Here is a 27152-nt window from a genome sequence, read left to right as displayed (position 1 = left end):
GATTTGTTGACCTGAAGTGGTATTTAGTGAACTTCATCACTCAGTTTCCTCATAACCAGAGGTGTTGGGCTTTATTGCCTCATTTTCTTTGGATGATTACAGCTACCAGAATAATGTGTTTGACCTGGGATTCATCCATGTGAATCCTTATAAATTCCCTTTGTGGCAGCATGTTGAAGGCATCTCTTTGGGGTTATCCTACTCTTCTCCTCCTGTCTCTCAACTCTAGAAACTACTAAGTCTATAATTACTGATGGACTCAAGGCTCAGATTTAATTTATACTCTTTAGAGAAGCCAGCTGGGTAGCATATTAAGGACAATGTTGATTCACACCACTCAATTAAAGATGCCCGATCTCCTCACCATGGCACAAAGAACATGCCACTGTATCTTTATGCAAGTACCTATACTATCCTTAAGTGACACTGCCAATGCTCTCAGGAAATCAGCATCACTTACTAACCATATAACCTTGTCTGAGGTCTTTTAACTTCTCTGTGCCTCATTTTTCTCACTGCCTCCTGATTTAAAAAAAAAAAAAGAGGAGGTAGACTGGGGGATAACAACATGTATCACATTTGCATCATGTTCAGTGAGTTACTGCATGTAAACCACTTAAAACAGTGCCCAGCTATTCACTATCACTTAGTATATTCAATTCTGAACCCCAATGACAGAGGACTGGTCTTACACTATGTTCTACAAATTAGCCCAAATGACCAATTTGCTAGCATTACACTGCTTTGAATCAGTTTACAATGCAAATCAGAGTACAATGCAAATCTTGCTAACACATTAAAGACTAAGAATTTTCAGTAAGAGTTCAATTACTGAACTGTTTTTTCAAATGTTGGCTTTCACTTGACTCCAAGCACAAGCCCTTGAATTGAGAGGTTTTACTTAGACACACACACACACTCTCTAGCTTAAGCACACCCTGATAGCACCTATTGTAAGTTTATTATTATTTCCTCATTATTATTAGATTTCCTTATTTGTTTGCCACACTATATCTATTCGTGGGGGGTGGGGGTGGGGGGAGACCTTGTCTATCTTGTTTACCATTAGATCTCTAACACATGCCCAGCACATCCTAGGCACTCAAATGTATCCTGGATGAACAAACAGTGCTTAACCCATACCAGATAAAAACTGAAGTAATAATGGCCATGGGTTTCTACTTTAAAGTAGTAAGCCAATTAGGAATGTAGTCTCATTTAAAAAAATACATAAAATGTCAATGTTTCCTATAAATTACTCCTACCCAAACATGTAAAATGTATGATAATAGATATACTTTCTAAACCATTTATAGCCACCCTCCTTTCAATTATAAAAGATAAAACATACAACACACTGTAGGTTTACTTTTATTCAAAAAGTTACTGTCTCAAGACATAAATACAAATCAGAAAACAGTACAATTAGGACAATAGAATGTGGAGGACAACAGGTTAGAGTAATATATAAAACATTTTTAGCTGGTTGAAAACAAAGCTGTAAGAACTGCTTTCACAAAGAAGTACTCCTTTCAAGAGTGAGAAAAAAAATCAACTTAGGTTTAAAATCATATATACAGTCCTCTCAGCAGTTCTAGTAAATGCAGTGGTGTGAAAAACAACATAGGCAATACTTTTGCACATAACAGTGTTTGTTGGTGGAAAATCTGTTAAACAAGTTTGGTTTCATTCATTAACCATGACTTAATAAAATAATTGTATTTCATCATGATCTTTTAGCTAATCTATGGTTTTTGGCTACCACAGCCCAATGCTTGTTGATTTCTGACTCTAAGAACTGGAAGCCTTTTGGTATTCACCCATTTGAAGATATATCCTTGTATTGCAAGCATATTAAGGCATGGAATGATTAAAATAATATACCTCAAGAACTGAGAGACGACTGACAAAAGATACACATGTAATATAAGTTAATATTTTGTTTTAAACGATGTCTAGCTGCCTAAGCCTCGCAAAATGAGTTGATGTCAAAATGGCAAGTGGCCACTTTCTGTTTTAAACTAATTTATTTGTGAAAGGACATAAAATGAAGTTTAAAGCTTAGCTTTCAAAGAATATTATGGGTTATGAATTCTATTATCCCACCTAATTTACATACAGAGGAAATGTACTGTAACCTGTTAGAAGTATCTTTAACCTGAAGACTGCTTGCAAAGACAGATAGATAAAACAATATAAAATACAAATTTAAAAATCATTTTAAAGCATGAACACTCATGCTTTTCTATTTTTAAACATTGTTAAACTTTCAATATATTTCTGAAACCTCATAATTTTAAGTTGGAATTTAAAAGTAAGAAAAAACTAAACAAACTGCGCAATTATAAAATCAGCACCAATTTATATATATATATAATTTTATTTAAAATTTAGAACCCTATTCCCACACTCTAATAAGCTGTATAATTTTTGTTTAGAATTTTTCTGCAAACATACTACAATAAGCTTCTTTTATTTGGAGACAAAATACAGTGGCACTACTGGAAGGAATATCACAACATTACATTTTTATCTTAAAGGACAAGCAAACTTTCAGGGTTGATAATGGGATAAGCATGTTTGAGACTGGTTACCTTCTGGCAGTTCACTGCATCTGGATATTTCTGAAAAGTATAGAGAAGCTCTTGAATTTTAAAAATATCTTAAAATACATTTTAGATGAAAAAATTGTAAAAGTTCTGCTTATAAGTTTACTTTTCTCCACAATTACAATATTTAAAAGAAAGCCTTGATTGATGTTTTAAGCATTTAAATTTAGAATGCTAAAAACAATTCTATCCTATACTTTCAGGGTAGGGGAATAAATTCATCCTTAACTTTGGATGTAAACAGAAATCCAGCAGAGGTCATCATTACTTAGTACACCGAGTAAATAAATGTGAGAGAATTCATGTCTGTACCAAATGCCTCTTCAGATTGTTATATTTTCTTTTTAAAAAAAAGCATGAAATAATTGATTCAAAAGCCAACTAACAGCGCATAAATAAAATATTTACTTTCTAAGAAAAACTGTAGCTTATCATCAAACTGTTTACTTGTCCTTTACTTTTTTCAGGCAAACAAAACTGCCCCTCAATGCACTTGATCTTGGTGAACATAAGCATGTCATATTCTCCTTAGAGAAAAATCTGTACAGGATTTCACTGTATCTACCACACTTTATTTTAAAATTCCGTCTTCCACTTAGAAAATGACTTCACCAGAGATTTAATTGTGTACTGGTATTAAAACATTGACACCCCAAGAACCTAATGAGAGAGAGGAAAAAAAATCTCGTTAAAATTGTCATTCACTTCTTTGTAAAATATATCTGTAAATTATTACCACACTTGATTAATGTTAATTTTAATAACATGCTAATAAAACTACTTTGAAACCCCCCCTTTAGATATGCAGTTCTAAAATTGTAATGACCATTGATATAACGGAATAACAACAGGCCTAATTAAGATGTTACTTACCTGACAAATATAACTAGGAGCAGGAACCATGTATCAGTTATATGTTTAAACACACCCCAATGCCTACATAATGCCCTGAACACTGGCACTCAAAACTTGTTGAATGAAGAAACAAATGTGCTTCTTGACATAGACTTCCAGCACAGGTTTGCTGCAAAGAGCTTAAGGATGTCTTGCAAACTCAGTCATTTGCACTGTGAAGTTTGTATAGTTCTTTAAAAAGTCATTTGAACATGCAGAATAAAAACAGCCAAGAATAATACCACTATGTATAAAACAGGAAGTTTTCTTTAGAAAATATGGGCTGAGTGAAAGGACAGAATTACAAAATTTTAAGAAATCAAGTAAGTAAGGTGAAATTGGGGCAAACATACGTATACTGATGCTTTCTTTTCTTTCCATTACAGTTGGAAAAAGAATTTAGGTAAAATCTAATAATTACTTGTCACTAACTTAAAAAAAAAAAAAAGGAAAGCAGATGATGAATGGAGCTACTCCCCTAAGATGTACCTTATTCTTATTAAATAAGAACAAGATGTACCTCTGGGCTGCACATACTAAAAGTTAGGCTTTCCAATTACAATCCAGCATTTCTTATGATAATTAAGTAGTATTTTTAAATACTATAATAAGCTAGTAAGAACTGATATTAAAACCCAGAGGTAATGAGCTAAGATTGGGATTACAGAGGGCTCTTACTTGTAAATTAAATTTCACTTTAGCAAAAGTCATAGAACTCATGAATTGTTTTGCTCTGAAGAAACTGTGTGTTTTCCAACCAGGAAACTAGTATCTGTCTGATTGCAGCCTCCCTATAGTGAATAGTTAAGTAAATTGTTTGGAATCCCCGGTGTTGAGAACAGAGGATTAATTCACCCCATTTCTTACCTGTCATCCGTCAAAACCACCACCACTACTGCTCACCCCTTGTTCTCCCCTACCCTCCAACAAGGTTCATGGTTCTCCTTTTTTGGTCAGAGTCAGAGTTTGGGTGGTTAGAATGTTTCCACCAAACAGGCCTAGATGTGTATAGGTCCCTTCTAGCTATAGCACTTGTGACTCTGGGTAAGGGAAGGTCCAATGATGAATACAAGGATAAAATCTTAGTTAGCAATTCTTAGCACAGAGTGTGGCATGAAGATGAACTCAAGTTCTTTCCAAACAGAGTGCCTAACTAAAAACCACCCAAACAGAATCTTTGTTGGTACAAACTGAGTTTTTAGTAGATTCTTCTATTAGAACATTAAAGTAGCTCCATCATACTGAGTGATTCTTTTACCAATCTTACACTACAGATATTTGTAATAAGAGAATATCAACACAGGAGAAAAATGACATTAGTGACACATTCTCTTTTTGTGCTGATCTAAACTACTCCTGTTTCTGGTCTCAACACTAATAAACAAGTATATATGTAAAAAGTACAAATAGTAAGCTGTGGTATGTTGTGGCAATACTGGCGCACTAGCAGCAGACAGCCACCAGTGGTACAGTGGGATAAACCAATGTTCTTTCCAGATATAATGCTAACTAAATCATAAATCTAGAATCTTATGTATATGCATCCCCAACCTGACTGCTTGCAGTTTTTATATTAGCATTTCTGAATTATGTAGATACCATGTTACAAAAGATATACTTAGGGTTTATTTAGTAATAACCCAAAGTATCTATACTAGGCTGCTCTCAGTTGTTTCACTTACAGATTCTTAGAACTGGGTATAAAAAGATTTAAGTTCCAATTTTACTATTGTTTTAATGACTCACTTATCACAGGCTTAAGTAAAAACAGATGTAGGCTACTGTATAAGGGCAAACAGATTTTTGCATTAAAAATTTCCATCATTCCACTTTCTTAAGCTGTTATTGAGACAGTATGAGGTAAAGTTTAATAATGTCTATCTAAAAATAAACCAGTATAAATTTACACATGTATGTATGGTCAAAGACTTGTAAAGATACATAACCTTTTAAAGACTGAGCATTCAGTTATGTAACTGCTGCCATCATGTGGTAGTAGTACAAAACTGCAGACATACATGCATGTGCTCATTTTCCTAATTTTAGTAGAAGCAACTGAACTACTACCTCATTAGTTGTAATATATGCAATAAAAACAATGCCAAAAGTTTTCTATAAATAATTATTAGATCCCTATCTGTGGCCTCAAATTGCATTTTTTCTAAATGTTAAATGACAAAAATATGAACATTGTAATTTACATTGCTATTTCATTATTTTAGTAAACTAAATAACACCTTTCAGCAAATCTAGTATGTGACCAAGGAAACAAATGCCTAAAGTTTTCCTGACTTTAGATAAACAAATGAAAAAGCAAGGAAATCTCTAACTGCTCATATCAATTTTGACTGTAGTTAAGGATTTCAATTTCTAAATTCCTTTTCTTGGTGTTTCTTCCAAATGAAGTCCAATTTTAGTTCTGCGAAGTACAACAGTAGAGAAAGCACAAGATTCTTAAATTCAGATCAAATTAATACTCTGACACTGAAGTTGTGTAAGTGTGACCAAGTCACTGAATCCCTTCTTCAGTTCAAGTTTGCTTGGGTGTAAAATGGATCCCACCACCTTTCTTACAAGGTTACTGAGAGATCAAACTGAATCATGCCTAGCATAGTGTCAGGTGCAAAAGCTGCAGTCAAGGTGGACTATATTATGAACTCCTTGAGAGGGCATGGAGATTGATTACCTTATCCACTTTAGCACCAACTTGTAGCTCAATGAATCACTGAATTAATGGATTTCATCACATTTGCTTGAAAAGATTCTCCTCATTACAATCACTACCTTCATGTTTTATTTAACAAACTGGGAAGATTATCAGGGAACCATTTATTTTAATATGCATTGAACTATATAGACTTATGGGAAGCCTAAGTCACGTGTGCTACTCATTATGGTCTGCAGACCTGAAGCATCAATAGCACTTGCTAGAGATGCAGAATCTCAAGTCACACTCCAGGCCTATTGAAACAGAATCTGCATTTTAATTAAGACTTCCAGATGACCCAAATGCATATTACAGAGCAACAAACACTAATTTAAAAAGGATCCTAAAGTGGCTTGTCTGAATATTTCTATACTTACTGCTCTATAAAACTGTCTTTTGGCTCAAATGACTAACTGGTCTTACTAATATGTTAGTATGAGTTACTTGAAATTCTTCCAAGAGCTATCTGAAGGCAGATTATGAGGTGAGGGAGGGCAAGGAGAAACTGGTAAAAATTGGTACACAGAAAGTAGGTCTCATAGGATGAGGTCACCTGAGGTAGTAGATGTTAGGAAGGCACATATATAGTGAGATGAAAGGGAACTTAACTGACTTATTAATTTGACAAATAAAATTAAACACCTGCTATGGTAGGCAGAATTCAAAATCAATATCATCATCACTGTCTGGAGTTCAGTCTATTGAGTGTTATATCCTATTTCACTATACCAACCTGGTAATTATTAAAATAAAAGTGTATACAACATGTTATGGAACCTGAGAATAAAGTACCTATCAGGAGAAGTCAGCAAAAACTCCTCAGGTAATGTCAGAAATGACTATTAAAGAAGGAATTCACTAGGAGGAGAAAAAAAGGGGGCACTTCTGACAGAGAAAAACTTATACAATAAGTCACGAAGTCATGAAAGAGCAAAATGTATCTGAGAAGAACCACAAGATTTGGTATGGCTGGAACACAGGATACATGTAAGGAAAAGGCCAAGGCTAAGCTGGCAAAGGAGACAGAATATTTTCCTTCACATCAATGGGAGGGGGGGGGTCAATGAAAGACCTAAAACTGTAAGTGAGAGAATCTGATTTTGCATTTTAGAAAGATGACCCCAATGAGAGACAAAGGAGAGATACAGGAGGCAAGATTAATTTAAAGGCTACTGAAATGGTCCAGTGAAAACAGGAGGACTTGAATGAACCAAGGCATTGCTGGGGAAAATATGGCAGTGGGGACTGATATAAGAGGTACTTAAGAAATAGAATTGACAATACTTAGTAACCAATTATCTCAATCCCCTTCTCTTTATTATCAAAGTCTTTGTTCAGTTCTATTTTTCACAATGTCTTTGTATGATTTTGATTATTATTCCTCTCATTCATCCTATCCATCCATAAATGCCAAGGAAATCTCTTTCTGATGCACAGTTCTGATCATGCCACTCCTTCATTCAAAATCCTTCAATGGGTAGCTCAAGCCTAAGCAAAAAGTCTAAAGTCCTTAAGTCCCATGTGCCAGGGATTCAAACACACTTTAAATCTGTCACCACCACTACACATCACCCTTCTCCCTTTCCCCCGAAATCTCTCCTGCCTGCTCTTTTTCTCTTTTCCAACTGTTTTTATCCATCCTTGATGTGCTGTATCAGCTCTTCAACCTCAAACTTAGAGGTTGCCATACTTTTGATTTCGCAATCCTGAGGTACATTTAAATTAAACCTACTGATTCATCCATAATTGAAGCTGGATCAAAGAAATCAGGCTTCAGTTCTGTTCTCTCTCGTCTGTTCTTTGATGGAGGCTAAAGGGGAAAAAAAGAAGTTGACAATGGTCTTATCTATAAGCCAGATAGTGACTGAAAATATTCAAATCAATTAGCATTAAATGTTCACATTGCCTATGAAGTTGCCAAGTGTATATTATAATACTTTTAAATACTGTGTATTCCAACTACAGAAGGTTTAAATAAAAAACAAAGCAAGCCATTTGTGGAAAATTAAAAGATGAAAACTGGAGAACTCAGTTTAGTTTAAAAATTCTTTTCTCAAATCATTTTCAAAGACACCAGATTACACTACCCTGAAGAGAGACCACTTACTTATTTCTTTATACTTTGAATAGAATACACCATGGTGTACTGAGATGAAGAATCAGAAGACCTGGCTTATAAATCTCAGCTTTCCTGCTTACTAGTTCTGTCTCCTTGGACAGGCTAACTGTCTAAGCTTCAATGTCCTTAATCCTTTCAATCTCACTCACCAAGTTGAATGAGACGTGTGACAAAATGAAGTACTGATATGAAAATCTGTCTCAATAACAGGCTAGTATTAAGTTAATAATGTATTGTTTTAATAATGGTAAATAATTGGAAAATTATAAGGTAATATGATACTTGGCATAATATCAAGTGAAATGTATTCTTTACATTTATATTTTCCTAAATTAACCTGAAAGTTAATCATTGTAAACTAGGATCTAACACCCTCACCAACCTCACCCTGTCCCCACCCCCTCTCATTTACCTGAACACTTAACAACTCTTTTATTTCATAATTTTGCAAACTTACTTCTCATGGCAAGTATTTCTCTCCTCTAATAAATGTCCCACTTAACTTCCAAAGGATCTGAACTTTGGAAACTTTCACAGAATTCACTAAGTTTCTTACCAAGTCTATATCCATGGTGTCGAAATCCATTCCCTCATTAAGATCTTCAATCCTTCCTTCTGAGGACATCATAACATCTTCAACAATTGGCTCTTCATCATCTTCCATTAGGCTTGTACCACGCCGACTAGAGAAATATAAAACAAAGTCAAGATCTGAACCAATGTTGTGATTATTCATATATTGGCAGCAACTATGTGGCTCTCTATATTCAGGTGTAATGGAAAATGATGGAATTAAAGGTCAGGGAAAATGATTAGGCATTGATCATGTCATCAATGATGTCGAAACCCCAATGTTCACTTGTCTAAAAATGTTAAGGAGTTATGTTTATTCTACATTATTTCAGTACATTTAGCTTGATACTTCTGATATCCCATATAAAAGTTCAATGAGAATATCCCACATGGGAACAGACAAGATACCTCAAATCCTTTTTGACAGTAAGCAGGGTACAAATTAATAAACAAATATAAAACAGAGACCAGAGAAATAACATTTTCAGAATACATATATTTTCATTAATATATAATGTTAATTTTACCCCATCACTCACTCATTCACTCAGTACCTAATGTATACCAGGCACTCACTCACTCATTCACACAATGCCTACTATTTGCTAGGCTTCTACTTTGTTGTATGGATGAAAAAAAAGATGAATTAAGGCATAATCCCTGCCCTCAAGGAGCTCACAATCTACTATGGGAAACAGAAATAATTAATTATGACAAAATGTGACAAATATTGCAAGAGAAATATGAATCAAGTGCTATCAAGATATACTGAAAGAGGTTAATTCTGCTTCAAAAGGAAATGAGCAACATTTATGCTGAAAATTAGATTATGTCCTAGAAAACTCAAAACTAAGACTTACATAGGAAAGGAAAGGAAAAATTAAACCCCAAACTTCTGTATGTTATCACACATTATAAGGAATAAACTCTAATTTAAAGTTCACAAATTAACCCAGATCAGCATAAAGAAGTCAATGTAATTTTGAAATTGAGGGTGGCTTATTTTTCCCCAGTTTGGCCACCATTTCCTTCTTTTCTCACTTATTGAAAGATCTTACTGCCTCCCATCAATTATTTACTGAATGCTTGCTTACAATTTACACAATACTATGTTGAGTCTTAGTGGAGGCAACTGTGAAGGGAAAATATGTGCTTTGTGGACCATGTTATTATAGAAATCTGGAGGTCCATTCTGTATTTCATTTGGAGTGTAAGGAAGATTATATGATATAAACTATTAAAAAACAAAGAGAATTTGGAAGTATTTTCAATTATAGGACAGATATCATTATAGAAAAATCACTGTAAAAATATTTTAAAACATCAAGTGATTAATCACTTATGGTATAACCACCAAAGATTCTTCCAGTAATAATTATTTAACCGGGATAACCTCTTGTAGTCACCTCAAGGGGAATTAAAACAAACTACAAACAAAAGAATAATGATAAATGGTACTGAGTAATGAGATGTCATGGAAGAACTTAGGGACTGGTGGAAAGTTTTCAGGGGAGAATTATGGACCAAATGATTGCAGGCAGATTTTAGAATGTTTGGACTGGTGACTGGTTGGAAGCTACAAAATTAGCTGTTGAATCCAGCCCTAAACAAGTGCATATATTAAGTGGGATGTGGCTATAGAAACAGGAACAGGAAATGGAACCAATATCGTATAGATGCTGACCATATTAGACAAGTTGAGATCAGAATCTATACATGTGATAGAGTACATTTTTGTAGATGTTCTTAAGACTGCCACAGATAACCTAAAGTGATTTTAAATAGGACACTATTCATGTGATAAAGGGTAATTTCTCAAGACAAAATAGGTGAGGTTTTCATCACTTAAAAACCAACAAAACAAACTAAAATTTAAAAAGATAACAATTACTATCTCCCAGTATTAAAACATGTACCACATTATGTTACAAATACAAAGCTTTCAAACCACAAACCATAAATAATCAGAATCATCTTATCTTTCCATTTGTGCCAATCATCTAAAGACTGTCTGGCACTTCTTTTAGAGCCAAAGCTAATAAATATTTATAAAGCTCTCATATAGATGCCAGCAAAAACAAAGTATTTAAAAGTGAAACTACCATTTTGTTAGCAATGGACATTTATTCATTCAATGAACATTTACCTAGCACTTTTTATATGCCAAACACTGACAGACAATGAAAGTGGTCCCTGCCCTTGAGGAGCTCACAGTCTAGAGAAAGGAAAAATTTATAAACAAGTAACTATAATACAGTGTAGTGCTATAAGAAAGATAAATATACATAGTGTTATGGAAGCATAGATGACCACAGCTTCTCGTAAGATGATACCTGAGCTTGTTCTTTTACGATGATTTTACCAGTTGCCAGGGAATGGGATATGATACTAACATGTAGGCAGGGGCCATATTTTGAAAGATCTTGCATGCCATGAGCTAAGGAGTTTGAACTTTATCCTGTAGGCAATGGGGAGCCATGGAACGGTTTTAAGTAAACTTACATGATCAGATTTTTATTCTGGAATAGTAATTCCGGATGGCAGTGTGAATGATGGAGTGGTGGTGGGAGGAGTTTGGTGAGAGGATAAATGGGACACTTGAGGGAAAACAAGTTAGAAAGCTAATGTACTAGTTCAGGTGAAAGATGAAGGCCTGAACTAAGGTGGGGAATCAATTAAGATGTAACAAATGGATTTCAGCTGTAATTCTGTGTACCAAAATAAACAAGGATTAAGATTTAAATTTTTTTCCAACAGATTGACCTAAGATTGGTCCTTTAGCTAACTAGTTAATATTTTAAAAGTTCTTTTTTTTTCCTGTTGGAAAGACCAATTTTTAGTTCCTTGATTATTTCAGCTTCCTCTAGAGAGTTTGCTGAAATTTTTAGATAAGGCACACATTAAAATGTTAAAATGAATTAGTGAACTTCCTAGACTCAGACAATAAGGCACTCTCACTTACATGGCATGCTGAAGATTAGTTCGTAGTTTAACATAGCCCACTGCTGCTCTCTCCTGTTGTTGCCTTGCTTCCTCTTGCTGTCTTTGAGCTAACATCCATGTTACCTGCGTGCTTCAAGGAGAATTTTATTCTTCTTTTAACTTAACTTTTTTCTATGTAATTAATAAAGTTATACTACAGAAAATGATCAGATGTACTTACTTATAATCAAGAGGAGTTTGATGGTGTTCAGTCTGCATTGGATAAACACCCATGAAGCTATCCTCAGGTCGTAATCTTTTGGGCTCTCTCATAATTGTTGAGGTGAGTTGTGGTGTCTGCATCATAACTGGGGTGTGCAGTGTTTGCTCTCTGCTTAACCACATAGTGTCACTACTACTGCTTTCTTCAGCTAAGAAAGAAAATCAACAGCAATGAAGTTCAGTCAGTAATTTTAACTTATCAGGTGTCAAATACAACCTGCTCGGGTCAACAAACACCTGCTTTTCACATACTAAGTGCGCGGAACAGGGGGATACAATGGTATGTAAGGCGTAGTCCCTAACCTGCCCTTACAGTCCAGTTGTGAAGAAACCACAGGCAATTACAACACAGTATGGTAGGTGCTAGAAGAGAGGGAAACACGATGAAATGGGAGCAATGAGAGGGATCAGAGCCAATTACCAGGAAGTGACTTCTAACTAGAGTAGATACTGGGTGAACTAGGCAGGGGAAAGAACATAAGCAAAAGCACTGAGGCATGAAACAACTAAACCATACAAATTTGCTGCTATTTAGCAGTTCATGACCTACAAAAATGGCAATTTCATAGGGCTCAAACTAGGAGTTTAGTACTCTTGGAGTAAGCAGCAAAAGGTAATGCTGAATGAATAAAGAGGCAGGTATCAATTTATGGAAAGTTTTAGAAGCAGTGCTAAGGTGACAGAAACTACTGCTGAAGGTTTTAAGGAATCAGTGTGGTGAGTTACATGTTTTAGTCCAAGTATGTGAGGGCAGCGCAGAAGGTGGACTTAATAATGTGAAGACTAGTGAGCAAACTGGCCAATTAAGAGGCTATCTGTATAGACCAGGTTAGTTACAGGTGACAACGGGAATGGAAACAGTAAGAGAATGGTTTCCAGTCTATAGGAGGCTCACTGCTGAGAAGCCACTGGAACAATTTCAAGGGGGAGCACAAATCCATGTGCATTAAGCACTGGACTAAATAGGCCAGGTTTCAAACCTACTTGTCTCTAAATACCTGTACATGCTGCCACAACTAATGAAAAGACAGATTTACATGCAAGTATTAATGAATTCATAGTCATTTTTAAAAATCACTGATTTGGGAGGAGAAATTAATAGCACCTGATTGAACCTGAGTTTGGAGGAAAACTATTTTATTAGAAGATTACATATGTGCCTATATACAGGTAACTTTTTAGGGGAAAAGTACAAAGAAAAATGTGCTAGTGGCTAATACCCTAGTAATAGAGAGATTATACATAAATTTCATAATTTGCAATATAATTACATCAACCTTTAAGTTCTGCTGTGTTTAGGCTCCAATTTTGTCTTCCAAATTGCACTCATCTGGCCAAACTATCAGTATTTATCCTTCCTTCTTCAAACTTCCTACTGCCTCAGATTCTATGGCTCTCTCCAAAAGCCCAAACAGAGCATCGACTCTTTCTATAAAAATTAAAGACTCTGGTTTGATAATCTATCTTTAAGATGTTATATAAATACCAATTCATACATACTCCATAAAGTCTAATGAAAAGGAGACTTGATGGCCCAGGACAAATTTGTAACTATTAACTACTTGTTCAAAGGAGAAAAACTTTTAAAGAGTTGTAATAATATTCAGGAAACATCATTTTTTTAATTTGATAACTTTTCTATTAAAATAAGGAAAATTAAGTGGTCAAGAATACCGTAACCACTCCCTACCCAACTGGGATACTGGGACTATATAACCAATCAATTACAACCTAAGGTTGTACAAATTATTCATTTGTGCCTTTATATTATTGGATAAAAGATTAAAACCTTTAATCCATGGGATGATCAAGTTTTAAACACCACACACCTGGATAATGGCTAAAATTTTATTTATTTGGCAATTTAAAAAACAGCCCAAAAATCTTTGACACTCCTCACATTAAGAGATAGGGATTATGTCCCATTCTCTTGAATCTGGGCCCTGTGATCAATAGAATATGGTGGAAATTATGCTATGCCAGTTTCTGGCCTTAAGAAACTGGCAGCTTCCCCTTCCTATCTGTTCAGATACTTATTCTTGGAGTCCAGTCATATGCTGTGAGGAAGCCTAACAGCCACATGAAGAGGTCACATGTAGGTGTTCTGGGAGACAATCCAGCTGAGGTCCCAGCTGATGGCCAGTATCAGATATATCTGTAAGCGATGATGCCTCCACACAATTCCAGTCCTCAGTCTCTGAGGTTTCATAACTGAAGCACCAGGTACCATGTCCCTGCTATGTCCTAAGTTTTGGGATAGTCTGTTACTCAGCAATAATATCTGGAACAAATTTTGACAACTATGCCAATTTGTTTAAAGGTTCCTAAGGAAAGGAAGAAAGTGCCCAGGCTTATTTTGAAGTGCTGGGAGTCCAACAGATTTATGTGTCATAATGAATTACTACCTCTAAGATTCTAGACAGCAATTTGTGTTTCTATAAAGTTCTTCATAATTAATGACCTCTTCACAGAAATCCAAAAGCCGCAACCTCTCTGAATCTGTTACTCCATTTAAACTAGATGGAGCCAATCTCTTAGATATTAATTAGCTCTGCAATACCAAGTCCATTTCCCTGTGCAGATGGTACAGCGCAGCGATTAAAAAGCAGGCACTGTAGAGTCGCAGTGCCTGGTTCTACTACTTAATATCTGCGAGACCTTAGGTAAATTATTTAACATCTCTGTATTAGTTTCCTCATCTGAAAAACGAGGAACCAAGTTTATATATAAAAATGCTCAAAACAGTATATTTACACCCTATGAACACTGTACAAGAAACTTTTTTAAAAAGATTTTATTTATTTATTTTTAGAGAAGGATGGGAGGGAGATAGAGAGAGAGAAACATCAATGTGCGGTTGCTGGGGGTCATGGCCTGCAACCTAGGCATGTACCCTGACTGGGAATCAAACCTGTGACACTTTGGTTTGCAGACCATGCTCAATCCACTGAGCTACGCCAGCCAGGACCACAAGAAACTTTTTAATACAAATCTCAAAAAAAAAGTGAACCTTAGTTGGTAAACATAAGGGAGGAATATAAAACAGAATACACTATATACTTACTGAGTGTGAGCTGCATGCCTTCAACCACTTTCCGTTTTCCTGTAGATGGTTTTGATTTTTTACTCCGCACAGTTGACCCCCGACTGCTCATTCCACTAATGACTGACATAGTGTCATCATCACCACCAGCTAGCAAAGAATTTCGGTAAGACATCAGTGGAAGCCACACATCTTCTCTTCGGAGTGACATTTGAAATGTCATAAACTTTTCCAAGTAAACATACCTTAAAAAGAAGTAGAAACCATTAGCTTTGATAAATAAAGCTGTAATAGCTTTATTTTTCTATTTGTTTATTCCTCCTAACAATCTTAAGGCTCACATACCAAGTGGAACATTCATTCATTTAACTTAGAATTAAATAAAAAGTGAAGTACATTAGAAAGAAAGAAAATAGTGGTTGAGAACAATTACAGGACATTAATATTTTCTTTCTCAAGATATCTTTTTCTATCCTTACTTTTCAGGTCCTCTACTAGAACAAACTCAAGCCATACTTCTGGAAACAGAATTGGATTTAAAATCATACAATTTGACCTGGCTGGCATAGCTCAGTGGATTGAGCACGGGCTGCGAACCAAAGTGTCGCAGGTTCGATTCCCAGTCAGGGTACTGGGGGTCCCAGGGTGCCTGGGTTGCATGCCATGACCCCCAGCAACCACACATTGATGTTTCTCTCTCCTCTTTCTCTTTCTCCCTCCCTTCCCTCTCTAAAAATAAATTAATAAAATCTTAAAAAAAAAAGAGCCAGAGAGCAAATATTAAAAAAAAAATCATACAATTTGGGTTCTAGTCCCACGTCTATCAACCCCTAGCTTGTGAGCGAGTGCTTATTATTTTACTACTCAATCTCAGCTTCATTAGTACACTGGATAAGCAATTTTGTCTCTCAAGATTCTCACTCTAAATTTATGCCCCAGGCATGGGGCGGGGGTAGATATAAGGATGAATGAGATATGGTTGGTCCCTACCTGCAAAAAAGTTTCAGCATGATGAAGTCAGACATAGATTTATCCTGGGATCCAAACTATTACACAGATTCTATGGCTTATGTGTAATATAGCAATCAAAATTCAACTAACATTTGTGTGACTACTATATGCTAGATATTTTTCTCTTGAGTGCTTTACTTAATACTTACAAACCTGTGAGGGAGACATTCCCATTTGACATTGATGAGGAAAGAAAAGATAAATAACATATTCAGGGTCATAAAAATGAAAAAGCAGTATAACCATGATTCAAATCCCAGGCTTCTGACAATAACAGTTCAGGGCTTTATTGTCTAAATCATGCTTCAAATATATGAACAAAATTTTTGTCAATTAACTTGTAAGGTGCAATTCAAATACTTACTTTCTGTCACAATAATGCCTAGTTACAATCAATTCAAAATTACCAGTTTTGAACACCATTAAAGAGAGAGGACAGAAAATATGAGTTAAAACATACTGCTGGATGTTATTTGCTTATTAACTGCAATATTTTTTCAGCTATACACAATAGTACAGCATTCCTCAAAGTGTGGTCTGTGAAGTAGCCATCAGTCTGAGAACTGTTATCAGTATGCTACAAGATATGGAGCTTGAGCCCTGGCCAGGTAGCTCAGTTGGTCGGAGCATTATTCTGTACAACAAAGGTTGTGGGTTCAATTCCTGGTCAAGGAAAATACCTAGGTTGCAGGTTGACCCTCAGTTGGGGGGCATGCAGCAACTGATCAATGTTTCTCACATCAATGTCTCCCCGCCCGCCCCCCACCAAAATCAATGAACATGTCCTTGGGTAAGGATTAAAAGGAAAAAAAAAAGATACGAAGCTTTAATGAAAATATACTAACTGGTAGAGAGACTGATACCTGTGCACTGACCACATAGTTTAATAGAACATTCTAGATAAATAGCCTCCCTGATGCTATTTCCCTGCCACAGAATTTAACACTAACCTGAATTTGCTATTTGTCATCCCCACATACATTTTTGTACTTTTTAAAATCCTCACTTGAGGATGTACATTTCCAAAGATTTTTTTAAAGATTTTACTGATTTATTTTTAGAGAAAGGGGAAGGGAGGGAGAGAGAGAGAGGGAGAGAAACATCAATGTGTAGTTGCCTCTCACATGGCCCCCACCGGGGACAGGGCCTGCAACCCAGGCATGTGCCCTGCCTGGAAATCAAACTGGCGACCCTTTGGTTCGCAGTCCACACTCAGTCCACTGAGCGACACCAGCCAGGACTTCCACTGACTTTTAAAGAGAGAGGGAGGGAGGGAGGGAGGAAAGGAGACAGACAGACAGACAGACAGACATCAATATGAGAGAGAAACAGGGACCAGCCACTTTCTACCTGAGTCAACTGAGGATCAGACCTGCAACCCATGCATGTGCCCTGAGCAGGAATGAACCCAGCAACACTTTGGTTCATGGAATGACACTCCAACCAACTAAGCCACGCAACCAGAGCACATTTTTGTACTTTTAATACATATTTTTCTGTAAACATCACTGCACACTTGGTACTTTGCTTTTTGAAATCAAACTTGTTTTTAACCTCTAACCATTTTGGAAGGGTGACATCAGCTAATGTTACAGTGATGATCATTTCCCAATATATACTGTATCAAATCCTGTTGTACACCTTAAGCTTATACTTTATATGTCAACTATATCAATAAAGTTGAAAAACTATTTAGAAAATAGTTAAGATCTGAGGAACTTGGTGTAACATGGTGATTATTGCTGACAAGATATAATGCTTTGTAGTTGAAAAATAGAACTTAAATGTTTTTAAAAAGGTAAAATGGGTGAGGTGATAGATGACTCATTACCTTGATTATGGGAATCCTTTCACAATGTATACATATGTAAAACCACCATGTTATATATTTTAAATATGTTACTATTTTGTCCATTATACCTCAATAAAGCAAATTTTCTTAAGGTTTCAAAAGAGAATAGTCAATTAGAATGTGTGAATCTTATTTCAATCCCAATGCAATCAGATAAATTATAAAAATAAAAGTAATTTATGATATCTGAGACTACTGGAAATTTGAAGAATGACTAGGTATTTAATAAAATTAAGGAATTATGTTTGCTTTAAAAAAACCTAACCATTTTGACTGCTATATGGTATCCCATTGTATATCAATCTATCGATGCCATTTTATGGCTGACAGGTATTGTTTTCAGCTTTTCCCTACTCAAACAATACAACAGTCCATTCTTTATGGTTCTTATTCCCATGTGCAAGAGTTTCCCTGGGGCATCTGAACAATTACTGGTTCATAGGTAGGTTAAACTTTACTAGACACATTGCCAAATAGCTCCTCCACAAAGTGGTGTTGCACCAATTTACGCTGTTGCCAAAAATGCATAAAGTCTCCATTCTTCCACATGCTTGGCAATATCTGAGACTCTCAGGCTTCTTAATTTTATCTAATCTGCTAAATGAGAAATGGTTTTTCATTGTTTCAAATTGTATTTCTCTGACTGTCAGTGTCATTGAAGTTTTCAACTGAAATAAAAATGCACATAAATTGAGAGAATAGTTGGGTCAGTTTTGCAAGCGAATGTAGCCATGTAACCAATACACCTTTTAAGCTTAATTCCCATGGACATTCCCATGACTCTAGAAAATACCCTGTGTCCTTTTTACTACTCAGTCTCCCAACCCCAGACGTAACCACTACTGTGATTTCTATCACCAAAGATTTGTTTTGTGTGCATGAGAATTTCGTACAAAATCTGTATCATCTTTAAATGTAAACTATTGGCAGACTTTCAGGAGAGGTTATCTATACTACAAGTTATTTATTCTTCCTTTTGATGCTATTAAAGAATCTTTACTTTTTATTTTATTGTTGTTCAAGTACAGTTGTCTGCATTTCCCCACCACCACAGTTATTTGTTTTCTTCTGCCCTTTTATACAGGCCAGGATGGTAAGAGAATATTTTGAAATTTAATTCCATTTGTTGGGCCCTCTTAGAATGTAAGTAACCATTTTAGGAGACTATACCAGAAAAGTATCTTGTTTAAGTGATCTGTTGAGGACAGGCAGGACTAGTAGTTAAAGTAAAAAGATAAAAAGGGGGAATTTTACTTCCCAGTGTAGTCACAACTCAGGACACAGACTAAGATAATTCTAATATCAGTGTGTAGGAGGGGAAAAATCAAATATAACTATTGATCTTTAAGAATTCCAAAAAAAATTAAGTATTTCTAACACATACACTGTTCTTTTGTCTTGTCGGAGTAGTTTAGAAGAAAATTCACTGAGTATGTCAAGAAATGCCAAGTTTAAAGGTGGATGGCTCTCTCCTTGTGGATTAGGTTCTTTAAAAGCAAATTCTATGCCATCTCTGCAAGAAAAAAAAAGACAAATAAATATGTAAGTGACAACAATACAAAATAATAACTTAGAAAGAAAATTTCTCTCTATAAATTCGTTCCACTACTAAATGTTTTCTTTGCCATGCATTTAATCTGGGGAATAGAGAGAACAAAGAGGCTATAATGTGAAAACAAGCAAATATATTTACATTTTATGCCACTGATACTTTCTTCAAAGCAGACAAAAAACACACACAGGCACACAAACACACCAGCTAGCCACTAGGTAGAATGTGGTTTGGTACATCTACATCTACAAGAGAACTTTCCTCAGTTCTCTTGTCCATAGAAAATAAACCAAATGCTCTCACATAATGATCAATGCATTTTCCCTATTATTTAAGACATAAATAAGAACTACTATAACACATAGGAGTAACTTAAAAATAATGATTAAAGACTATTTGTAATGACCTATTTAAGAGTAAAGTTTAAAAATTAAACTCTACTCAGGGCCCATTTTAATAGAAGAATAAATTCTTCTATTAATCAAGACAACAACCCAACATTATACTCTCATCAAAAATGTAACCGTGTAAAAAATAATACAGATGAAAACTGGGAGGCAAGAATGAAGACTATTACATGAAGGAAATGATATATTACTTGTCAAAGTAATTACTATATATGTGGTCTTTAAATAGTACCTAAAAGTATCATCCAAGAGGAATTTAAGACATTTTAGAGCAAAGTGAAAAGGAGAGAATAAATTAAAGTTGGGAAAGGTATGGGATTAACTTAAAAAGCAAGAACATTTCTGTAGGGAGACATTTAATACTGTTATAACTAAGTAAGCGAGATGAGTAAAAGAGACACAAATAAAACAGAGCTTTCAATGAAAGATTCCAAGCCTCTTGATTTTCCCAATTAAAAGGCAAAGAACATTAATATCCACGTGCTGATTAGGTTAAAGGTCTAAAATACACCCATACTTAAATGTACAATTGATCACTAAATTACATGCCTCAAATAAATTGAGATGATTTCCAATTTTTATAATGGAAAGAAATTATGCAGACAGAAAGAAGGTTGTGGCTCAAAACAATATAGAGAACAGAACCAGAAAGAGAAAACTTCAAATAATGGAATCAAATCTCAAGTGAAATTATGACAAAAGCTGTTAAGAGATATTGTAATACCTGAAGAATATATGCTGCTTTTCTTCACATAATTTATAAAGATTTTGTATGGTTTTAATTAAAGCAAAGACTTTCTATGAAAGGAGTTTTAGTCCCAACTCATGTGTTAATGGAGATAGCACTATAACTGGTTCTTAAGAAAAGAGATATGCCACAGATTTGTAAACAAATAATTAAGCATCAACTGAATTTGATTATTCTAAACAAGAGCTAGATTCAAAAAAATTTCATGATTAAAAAACAGGAGAGCTGAATAAAATATTTGGAGATTACTTGTGAAGCATAGCAATGGCCTCTCTTGTTTTCAACTGATCGAGTCCAAAAGTTAAAGCAAAACGTCGAGCAAGTTCTTTTATGCCGCTGAATGTTGAGGATGATCTATCAAAATTATAGCCATTTTCCTGTATCATTTCATTAAAAAGCTGTTTGGGAAAAAAGAAAGCAAGCATGTTAAAGTTTTTTTTTATAACTATTGTTAACATCTTTAAAAAAACATATTTTCTACTTAAAATATATGATCCATAAATGAGGCATTGCATTTTATTCAAAAACAAGTTTATTTTTTAACTTTTTTGAACTATCTTTTATTATATCATTGATAATATCTTTTATTGCATATTTCTTGAAAAGGTGAAACTCAGCCCACTTTTCTAGATGAGGTTTTATGCATTGAAGCTTTGATGCAGACAAAAATAATTAGGGTTTATGTGCTGTTTTCCTTTGGGGACAGCCTACTTTGCTGGATACTTTTACAACTGTATTATTTTGTCTATGGCAAAAGTCTCACGAAATAAAACAATTTTATTTTTATCTGTTTAGCCATCAATGCACATTTTTAATTCTGAGATTATCTGTGCCCCAGAACAAAAACAAGGATTTTTAAAACACACGATACAAATGACCAAAATTGTAGCACTTCATGTATTCATACTAGAAACAGTTATTGAGATTAGAAACTCTTCAGGTTAGTTATGGCAGAATTATACACTGTTAGATTAACTGGATATTATGATAGCATGTAAAATCTTAAAAGAAAAAAGCCCACTAAATTATTAGACAGCTATGCTCTGCTATTTACCTTTAAATAATGAATCTCACATCAAGATCTTCCATTGTAAAGTAGGCAAACAATACACAGTTTTTCAACTACCAAACTGCCAAGCATTTAAAAAGCTAATGGCCACTACCACTGATACAAATACAGTGCAACGAACACTCTGATCTGTTGGGAACATAAATTGAGATAGCCTTTTTTTCTATACAGCCATCTCACAAAATGTAGTTAAAATTTAGAATTCTGAGGTCCTTTGACTAAGCAATTCTAATTATCAGAATTTATCCAAAAGGAATAGTATTATTTGTGTACAATACATAAATACAAAAATGTTGTAGTACTATTTATTATGGCAAAGATTGTGGGGGGAAAAAACCCTCAAAATCAACAAGAAGAGATCTTGTTAGGTTATGGTCAATCTATAACATGAAATAATATATAGTCATTTTAAATGCAGGGGAAAGTATTTAATGGCATGAAAGTATTCAGAAGTTATTAATATGAAAAGTTCCAGCTTGCAAAATAGAATGCACGATGACTTAATTTTGAAAAACTAAGATTTCATATAGGCATAAAAAAGACTAAGAAGGCTATAAAATCTAAAAGTATTATTAAGTAAAAAATTAAGGGTAAATTGAATTTTTCTAGTTCCTCTGTTTTCTAAACGTTCTACAGCAAGCAGCTATTATTTTATAACAAAAGTTATTTAAATGCTACCTTTAAAACATTTTAAACTCTATTAATTTTAATAAAGAGTATGCAAATAAGATTAAGAAATTTCAGACTTAGATTTCTAAAAAACAAGAAGAAAGTTTATCAAATTAACATGGGTTATGCTTTGCATGCATTTAATCTCTAAAGACAAAAGTATACTAAGCAAATGATTTTTACCTAATGAAACCTGCCTTGCCACTGCCAAAGTGAAAATGACTATTGAATTTTGATTATAAGACTGATACAGCAAAAATAGGTGAGGATGAGGCTAATATAAGACTGCAAACATATTTCTAATTTTTGTGGCACTTAAAAGTACTTTTTCATTACTTTCATTAATGAATTTCTAAGTGTTATATATTTATAAAATAAAATCACACTAATAATAAAAAAGACTTATCTAATTTAAATAAATATAAAAATATACAAAAAAAGTAAAATTCACCTGAAACCTACCAAAGCAAGTTAACTACAGCTAACATTTTAGTGATTATTTTTCCATATAGACATAGAGATATGTACAATTTTATAGGGATGCTGTACTGTAATCTTCTTTACTTCATTTTCAAACTATGTATATTGTGGAAATCTTTACATATTAATGACTAGAGACCTACTTAAAACTAACTTTACATGCTATATAATAGCCACTACAGAGATGTATCATGTAATATATTCATCTAATACCCTACTAATGAACATTTGGATTATTTCTAATTCCTTATTATAAACAATGCTGCCATGTACAATCTTGTACACTCATTTTTGCAAAGTTGTCCTATTACTATCATGGATAAATTGTTAAAAGTAGAACTGCTGCCTTAAATGGCACATACATTATAAATTCTAACATATATTGCTAAACTGCCTACCAGGAAGGTTGTATGAATATATGCCGATTTCCTCCATAACTTAGACAGCTATAGGTTTTGTCAAATTTGCCAGTATGAAAGCAAAAACAGTCTCATCTGCACAATGTCTACTAGTAAGATTGAACACCTTGTGTATCTACTTTCATGAATTGTCTATTGCATCCTTTATCCATTTTTGTCACTGTTACCTTGAAAGGTATATTATTAATTGTGTTAGCCTAAAGCCGGTACTCTTAATGTCTTACCTGTTGCAAACTGAGAATAAGGGTCTTCGCACATTGAATTTTGTCTATTTGTCTTGTTTTACTCATTGTTTCTTTGATGATATCTCCATAGTCATTATAATACTAGAAAAGAAATTTGCACAAATTAAGAGCTTTATCTTATAAAACTATTGGACAATAAGACTAATTTTAGGTTAATCATGTAAGCATGTCACAAAGTATGTATTTGACTAAAATTATGTATTCAAAGACATAAAAGAATATTACTGAAACATTAAGATAATTTCTAAGCACACAATTTCTAACTTAATTCAGAAATATCAGAGTTAAAATCTAATCACATTAAGCTCTAAACTTGGTTTTAAGGAGATAAAGAGGTATGGTATAAGACAATAATTAGGTTATATAGATTTTCAGAATTAACATGAAGGATATAAACAAAGTTTTTGTGTTCTTTGTAAATTATTAAGACAATGAATATAATCAGTTACTTTCACAAAATAATCCATTGCTACTCTCATATAGTTAATGTATAATTTCAAACTTTATTAATTTGGCTTATACAAACTAACAGTCTGTTATCATTTAAAAGAAAAGTTATGATGACATTTACATCACACATTGCACATGAAATTTTCTTCTTATGTAAGATTGTTTCAAAATGCATACATGACACCTGTCAGAGATGGATATCCATGCTCCTGCAACTAATAAAATTGATTTAAGAATACTGAAGTCTCAAGTTTGTAAGTTTAAAACTTGCAAAATGACTTCATAAACAATCTTAGTTAAAAAAAAATCAATGATCATGCCAAATAACTTAGGTTCCAAAGTAAATTATAATGGTGCTAGAGCTCTATCATGTAGGAAATTATTTCAAAGAGAATTACCTAGATTTGACAAATTTATTATACATTTTATTTTGTGACAGCAAAGGCTTAAAAGTTTACTTTTATAATTAGATTTTACTTGAGAAAGGATTAAAAAAAACTATCTTACATTTAGTCATAGTCCATTAGTACAATTAACAATATCCTTTTTACTACTACTTAAAAATTTCATGTGTATTCATGAAAACCATAAATAATCTACTCAGAATCAAATCAGATTTTGAACCCCTAAAGCAGGGTGTCACACTCGTTTTCACCGGGGTCACATCAGCCTTGCAGTTGCCTTCAAAGGGCCAAATGTAGAGCTCGTTGCCCCTAGTTAAGAAGTAGTTACATTTATACAGTCCTAAAATTACATTCGGCCCTTTGAAGGCAACCATGAGGCTGATGTAGCCCCGGTGGAAATGAGTTTGACACCAGTCCTAAAGGAACAGCTATCGCACTGGAACAGATGAAGGCAGGACCCAGAAAATATTGAGTTACTCAAAACACAAGGTGCATAGTCACCAAGCCAAAACTGTACCATCTAGCTCTCCTAACTCCTAAAACATTACTTTTTAATGCTACATCAGGAGGGGGAAGGACATCATCCTGTTATCTTTAACTAAATCACAAATACAATGTCTAATAGTGACAGTTAACATAAGACAAGCTGTTGCCAATATTCCAAATGCAAGTGAACTTAATAAACCTAAAAATGTCCATTATAATGGAGGAATAGGTTATGAGAAAATGCCACTGAAAAATGTTATTTTAAAAAGAGAGTTCTTTAAATGAGAAAAGTAAAAAATTCAATGACAACCAAGCATAAAAGCCAATGTTACCTTATCTTTCAAGCATTATAAAAATATCTTGTTATCCATTTTTCAAACTTTACCTTCATATACTGCTTGAAGATATCTGCAGCTGTATTCATCTCCACAACAGTATATACAATTAGCTTACAAAATGCTGCAAGTAAATTCCTCCTCTTGTGCAGAGCTTCAATTTTACTGGCTTCATCCTCCTGCTGACCATCTGGGGGGAAAGTTCCAAACATTAAACCATCTGCATTTTCTCACTATAAAACTACCTTTATTTTGGATAATTTGAAATGTAAGAAAAAAAACATTTAAGTGAAATAAGAACTATAATCAGTCTCAACATCTTAGTAAATGACCAGTCCATTCATTTCAAGAAACAAAATTTTTGTGAAGTCAAATAAATCGTCAGAAGGCTGGCTGGTGAACATTGAACAGGAACAAGTGGAGTGAGTCAGAGGAATTGATGCTCAGTGAAGTCAGGCTAGGCTTCCCTAACACATTCATCAACTTCCCTTCCCTATCCTATCCCAAACAGGATTGTTTGTTAATAAGATCTACACATTGAAGTTTGTTGGCTAAGCTCCTTTGTTTCCTGGGGGCAGCCAACCTCAGAAGCTCTCCAATCCCTTCTAAAAATGACCTTACCCCAACTTTTATTCACACATACCTCCTTTATCTAAGTACACATATTCAGTTAGGCTGGCCTAGGAACCATTATGTCTTTTTAAGACTTCACATATTTCTGCTCTGATCTAGTATGTGAGATCTTGACATTCAGTTGTCAAGAGGACTACAGCCTCCATGTACTGCCAAAGGATTGTTTCTAATTATTTGATACTGAAAATAAAATTGTGGAAGGTTTCCTATGCAAAGAGTTTTCCTCTGGATGAATTTTACAAATGGAATCACTTTATAAAAAAATATAACTACCTTACACTGATTTACATTTCTCTGGTTGTCAGTCATTTGGTTTTTTTTTTTATGTTTATTTAGCCACTTATGGCTCCTCTTCTATGAATGGTAGGTACATATCCTGTCAGGTCTTCAATGTAAGTTTCCCAATATAAAAAAATGTAATATAAGAATACACTTATCAACAAGTATTTACTTAGCGGGCCTCTGATAATCCTTAAAAAATGTTTCATGTTTCAGGAATAAAGTATCAAACAGGAGTGCAAAATTTTATATCATTACTTAAATTTGATTTGTGGTAGATATACAGGTTTAACAAAAAGCTGACAATGAAATTACCTGCACTGTTGTTATCATCATCCTGCTCAATGAAGACATGATCCAAAATAAAGCTGAGCAACTCAGACTGCAATGAAGAATCAGGGGTGTAAACTAATGGCTCCAACATGTCACGCCCTCCTGACATAATCTGATGGCTGAAGATCATCAAAATATCACAGAGAATAGTGAAGGCCTATTTAAAAAAAGTGGGGAATAACATGTTAAGGCTTATCACCAATGGCCATGAGTAACGTACACATTTAACACAGAAACAGAATCCAACTATTAGGAACTGTTCAGAAGAGTTGATGGATAGTATTTTCCTAAGACTTTAAACCTGAAGAATGTAATTCATGTAACAATAACTAATATTTACATCATGCTTTGCTAACTGCAAGGCACTTTCAAAAATATTCTTTTCTTATTTTCAGCAAATTTAAATGACTTATACTATATGCTTACACTAAACTACCAAAGTATGCAGTCAGGACTCAACCCCAGGTTTTTTTTCTGACTCTAAATCCTACATTCTACACCGTACCACAATACCACGTGGAATACATTCTGAAATATGAATTAATAAACTTGGTACTTTTTTCTACTATAGAAGAAATACCTGGTACCAAGGGGATGAATATCTCATACATCTCTTAGAAGAGAGATCACA

At 34.3% G+C, this 27152-nt stretch overlaps 1 protein-coding gene across 7 annotated transcripts in view; it reads right to left on the bottom strand.

Annotated features, from left to right (window-relative positions):
- Positions 1–1355: 1355 nt before the first annotated feature.
- Positions 1356–27152, bottom strand: part of STAG2 (stromal antigen 2) — a 127617-nt gene continuing 101820 nt past the window's right edge. For 3 of the 7 annotated variants that reach the window (XM_028522368.2, XM_028522370.2, XM_028522371.2), the window contains exons 24-33: positions 26504–26678; positions 25327–25466; positions 23581–23682; positions 20969–21117; positions 19397–19525; positions 15171–15394; positions 12066–12255; positions 8886–9012; positions 7943–8020; positions 1693–3269 (exon numbers count right to left, since the gene is read on the bottom strand). In XM_028522368.2, coding sequence (XP_028378169.1) covers positions 3246–3269; positions 7943–8020; positions 8886–9012; positions 12066–12255; positions 15171–15394; positions 19397–19525; positions 20969–21117; positions 23581–23682; positions 25327–25466; positions 26504–26678 — 1338 coding nt within the window. In that variant the 3' untranslated portion in view covers positions 1693–3245. Of the gene's footprint in view, positions 3270–7942; positions 8021–8885; positions 9013–11864; positions 11976–12065; positions 12256–15170; positions 15395–19396; positions 19526–20968; positions 21118–23580; positions 23683–25326; positions 25467–26503; positions 26679–27152 lie in introns of all 7 variants that reach the window. The other 4 variants (XM_028522365.2, XM_028522372.2, XM_028522367.2 and 1 more) reach the window with 2 other exon arrangements.

The sequence above is a fragment of the Phyllostomus discolor genome, chromosome X (genome assembly GCF_004126475.2).
Source record: "Phyllostomus discolor isolate MPI-MPIP mPhyDis1 chromosome X, mPhyDis1.pri.v3, whole genome shotgun sequence".
Classification (NCBI taxonomy): domain Eukaryota; kingdom Metazoa; phylum Chordata; class Mammalia; order Chiroptera; family Phyllostomidae; genus Phyllostomus; species Phyllostomus discolor.
The sequence above is the reverse complement of the archived record's forward strand: the minus strand, read 5'-3'. Positions and strand labels throughout refer to the sequence as shown.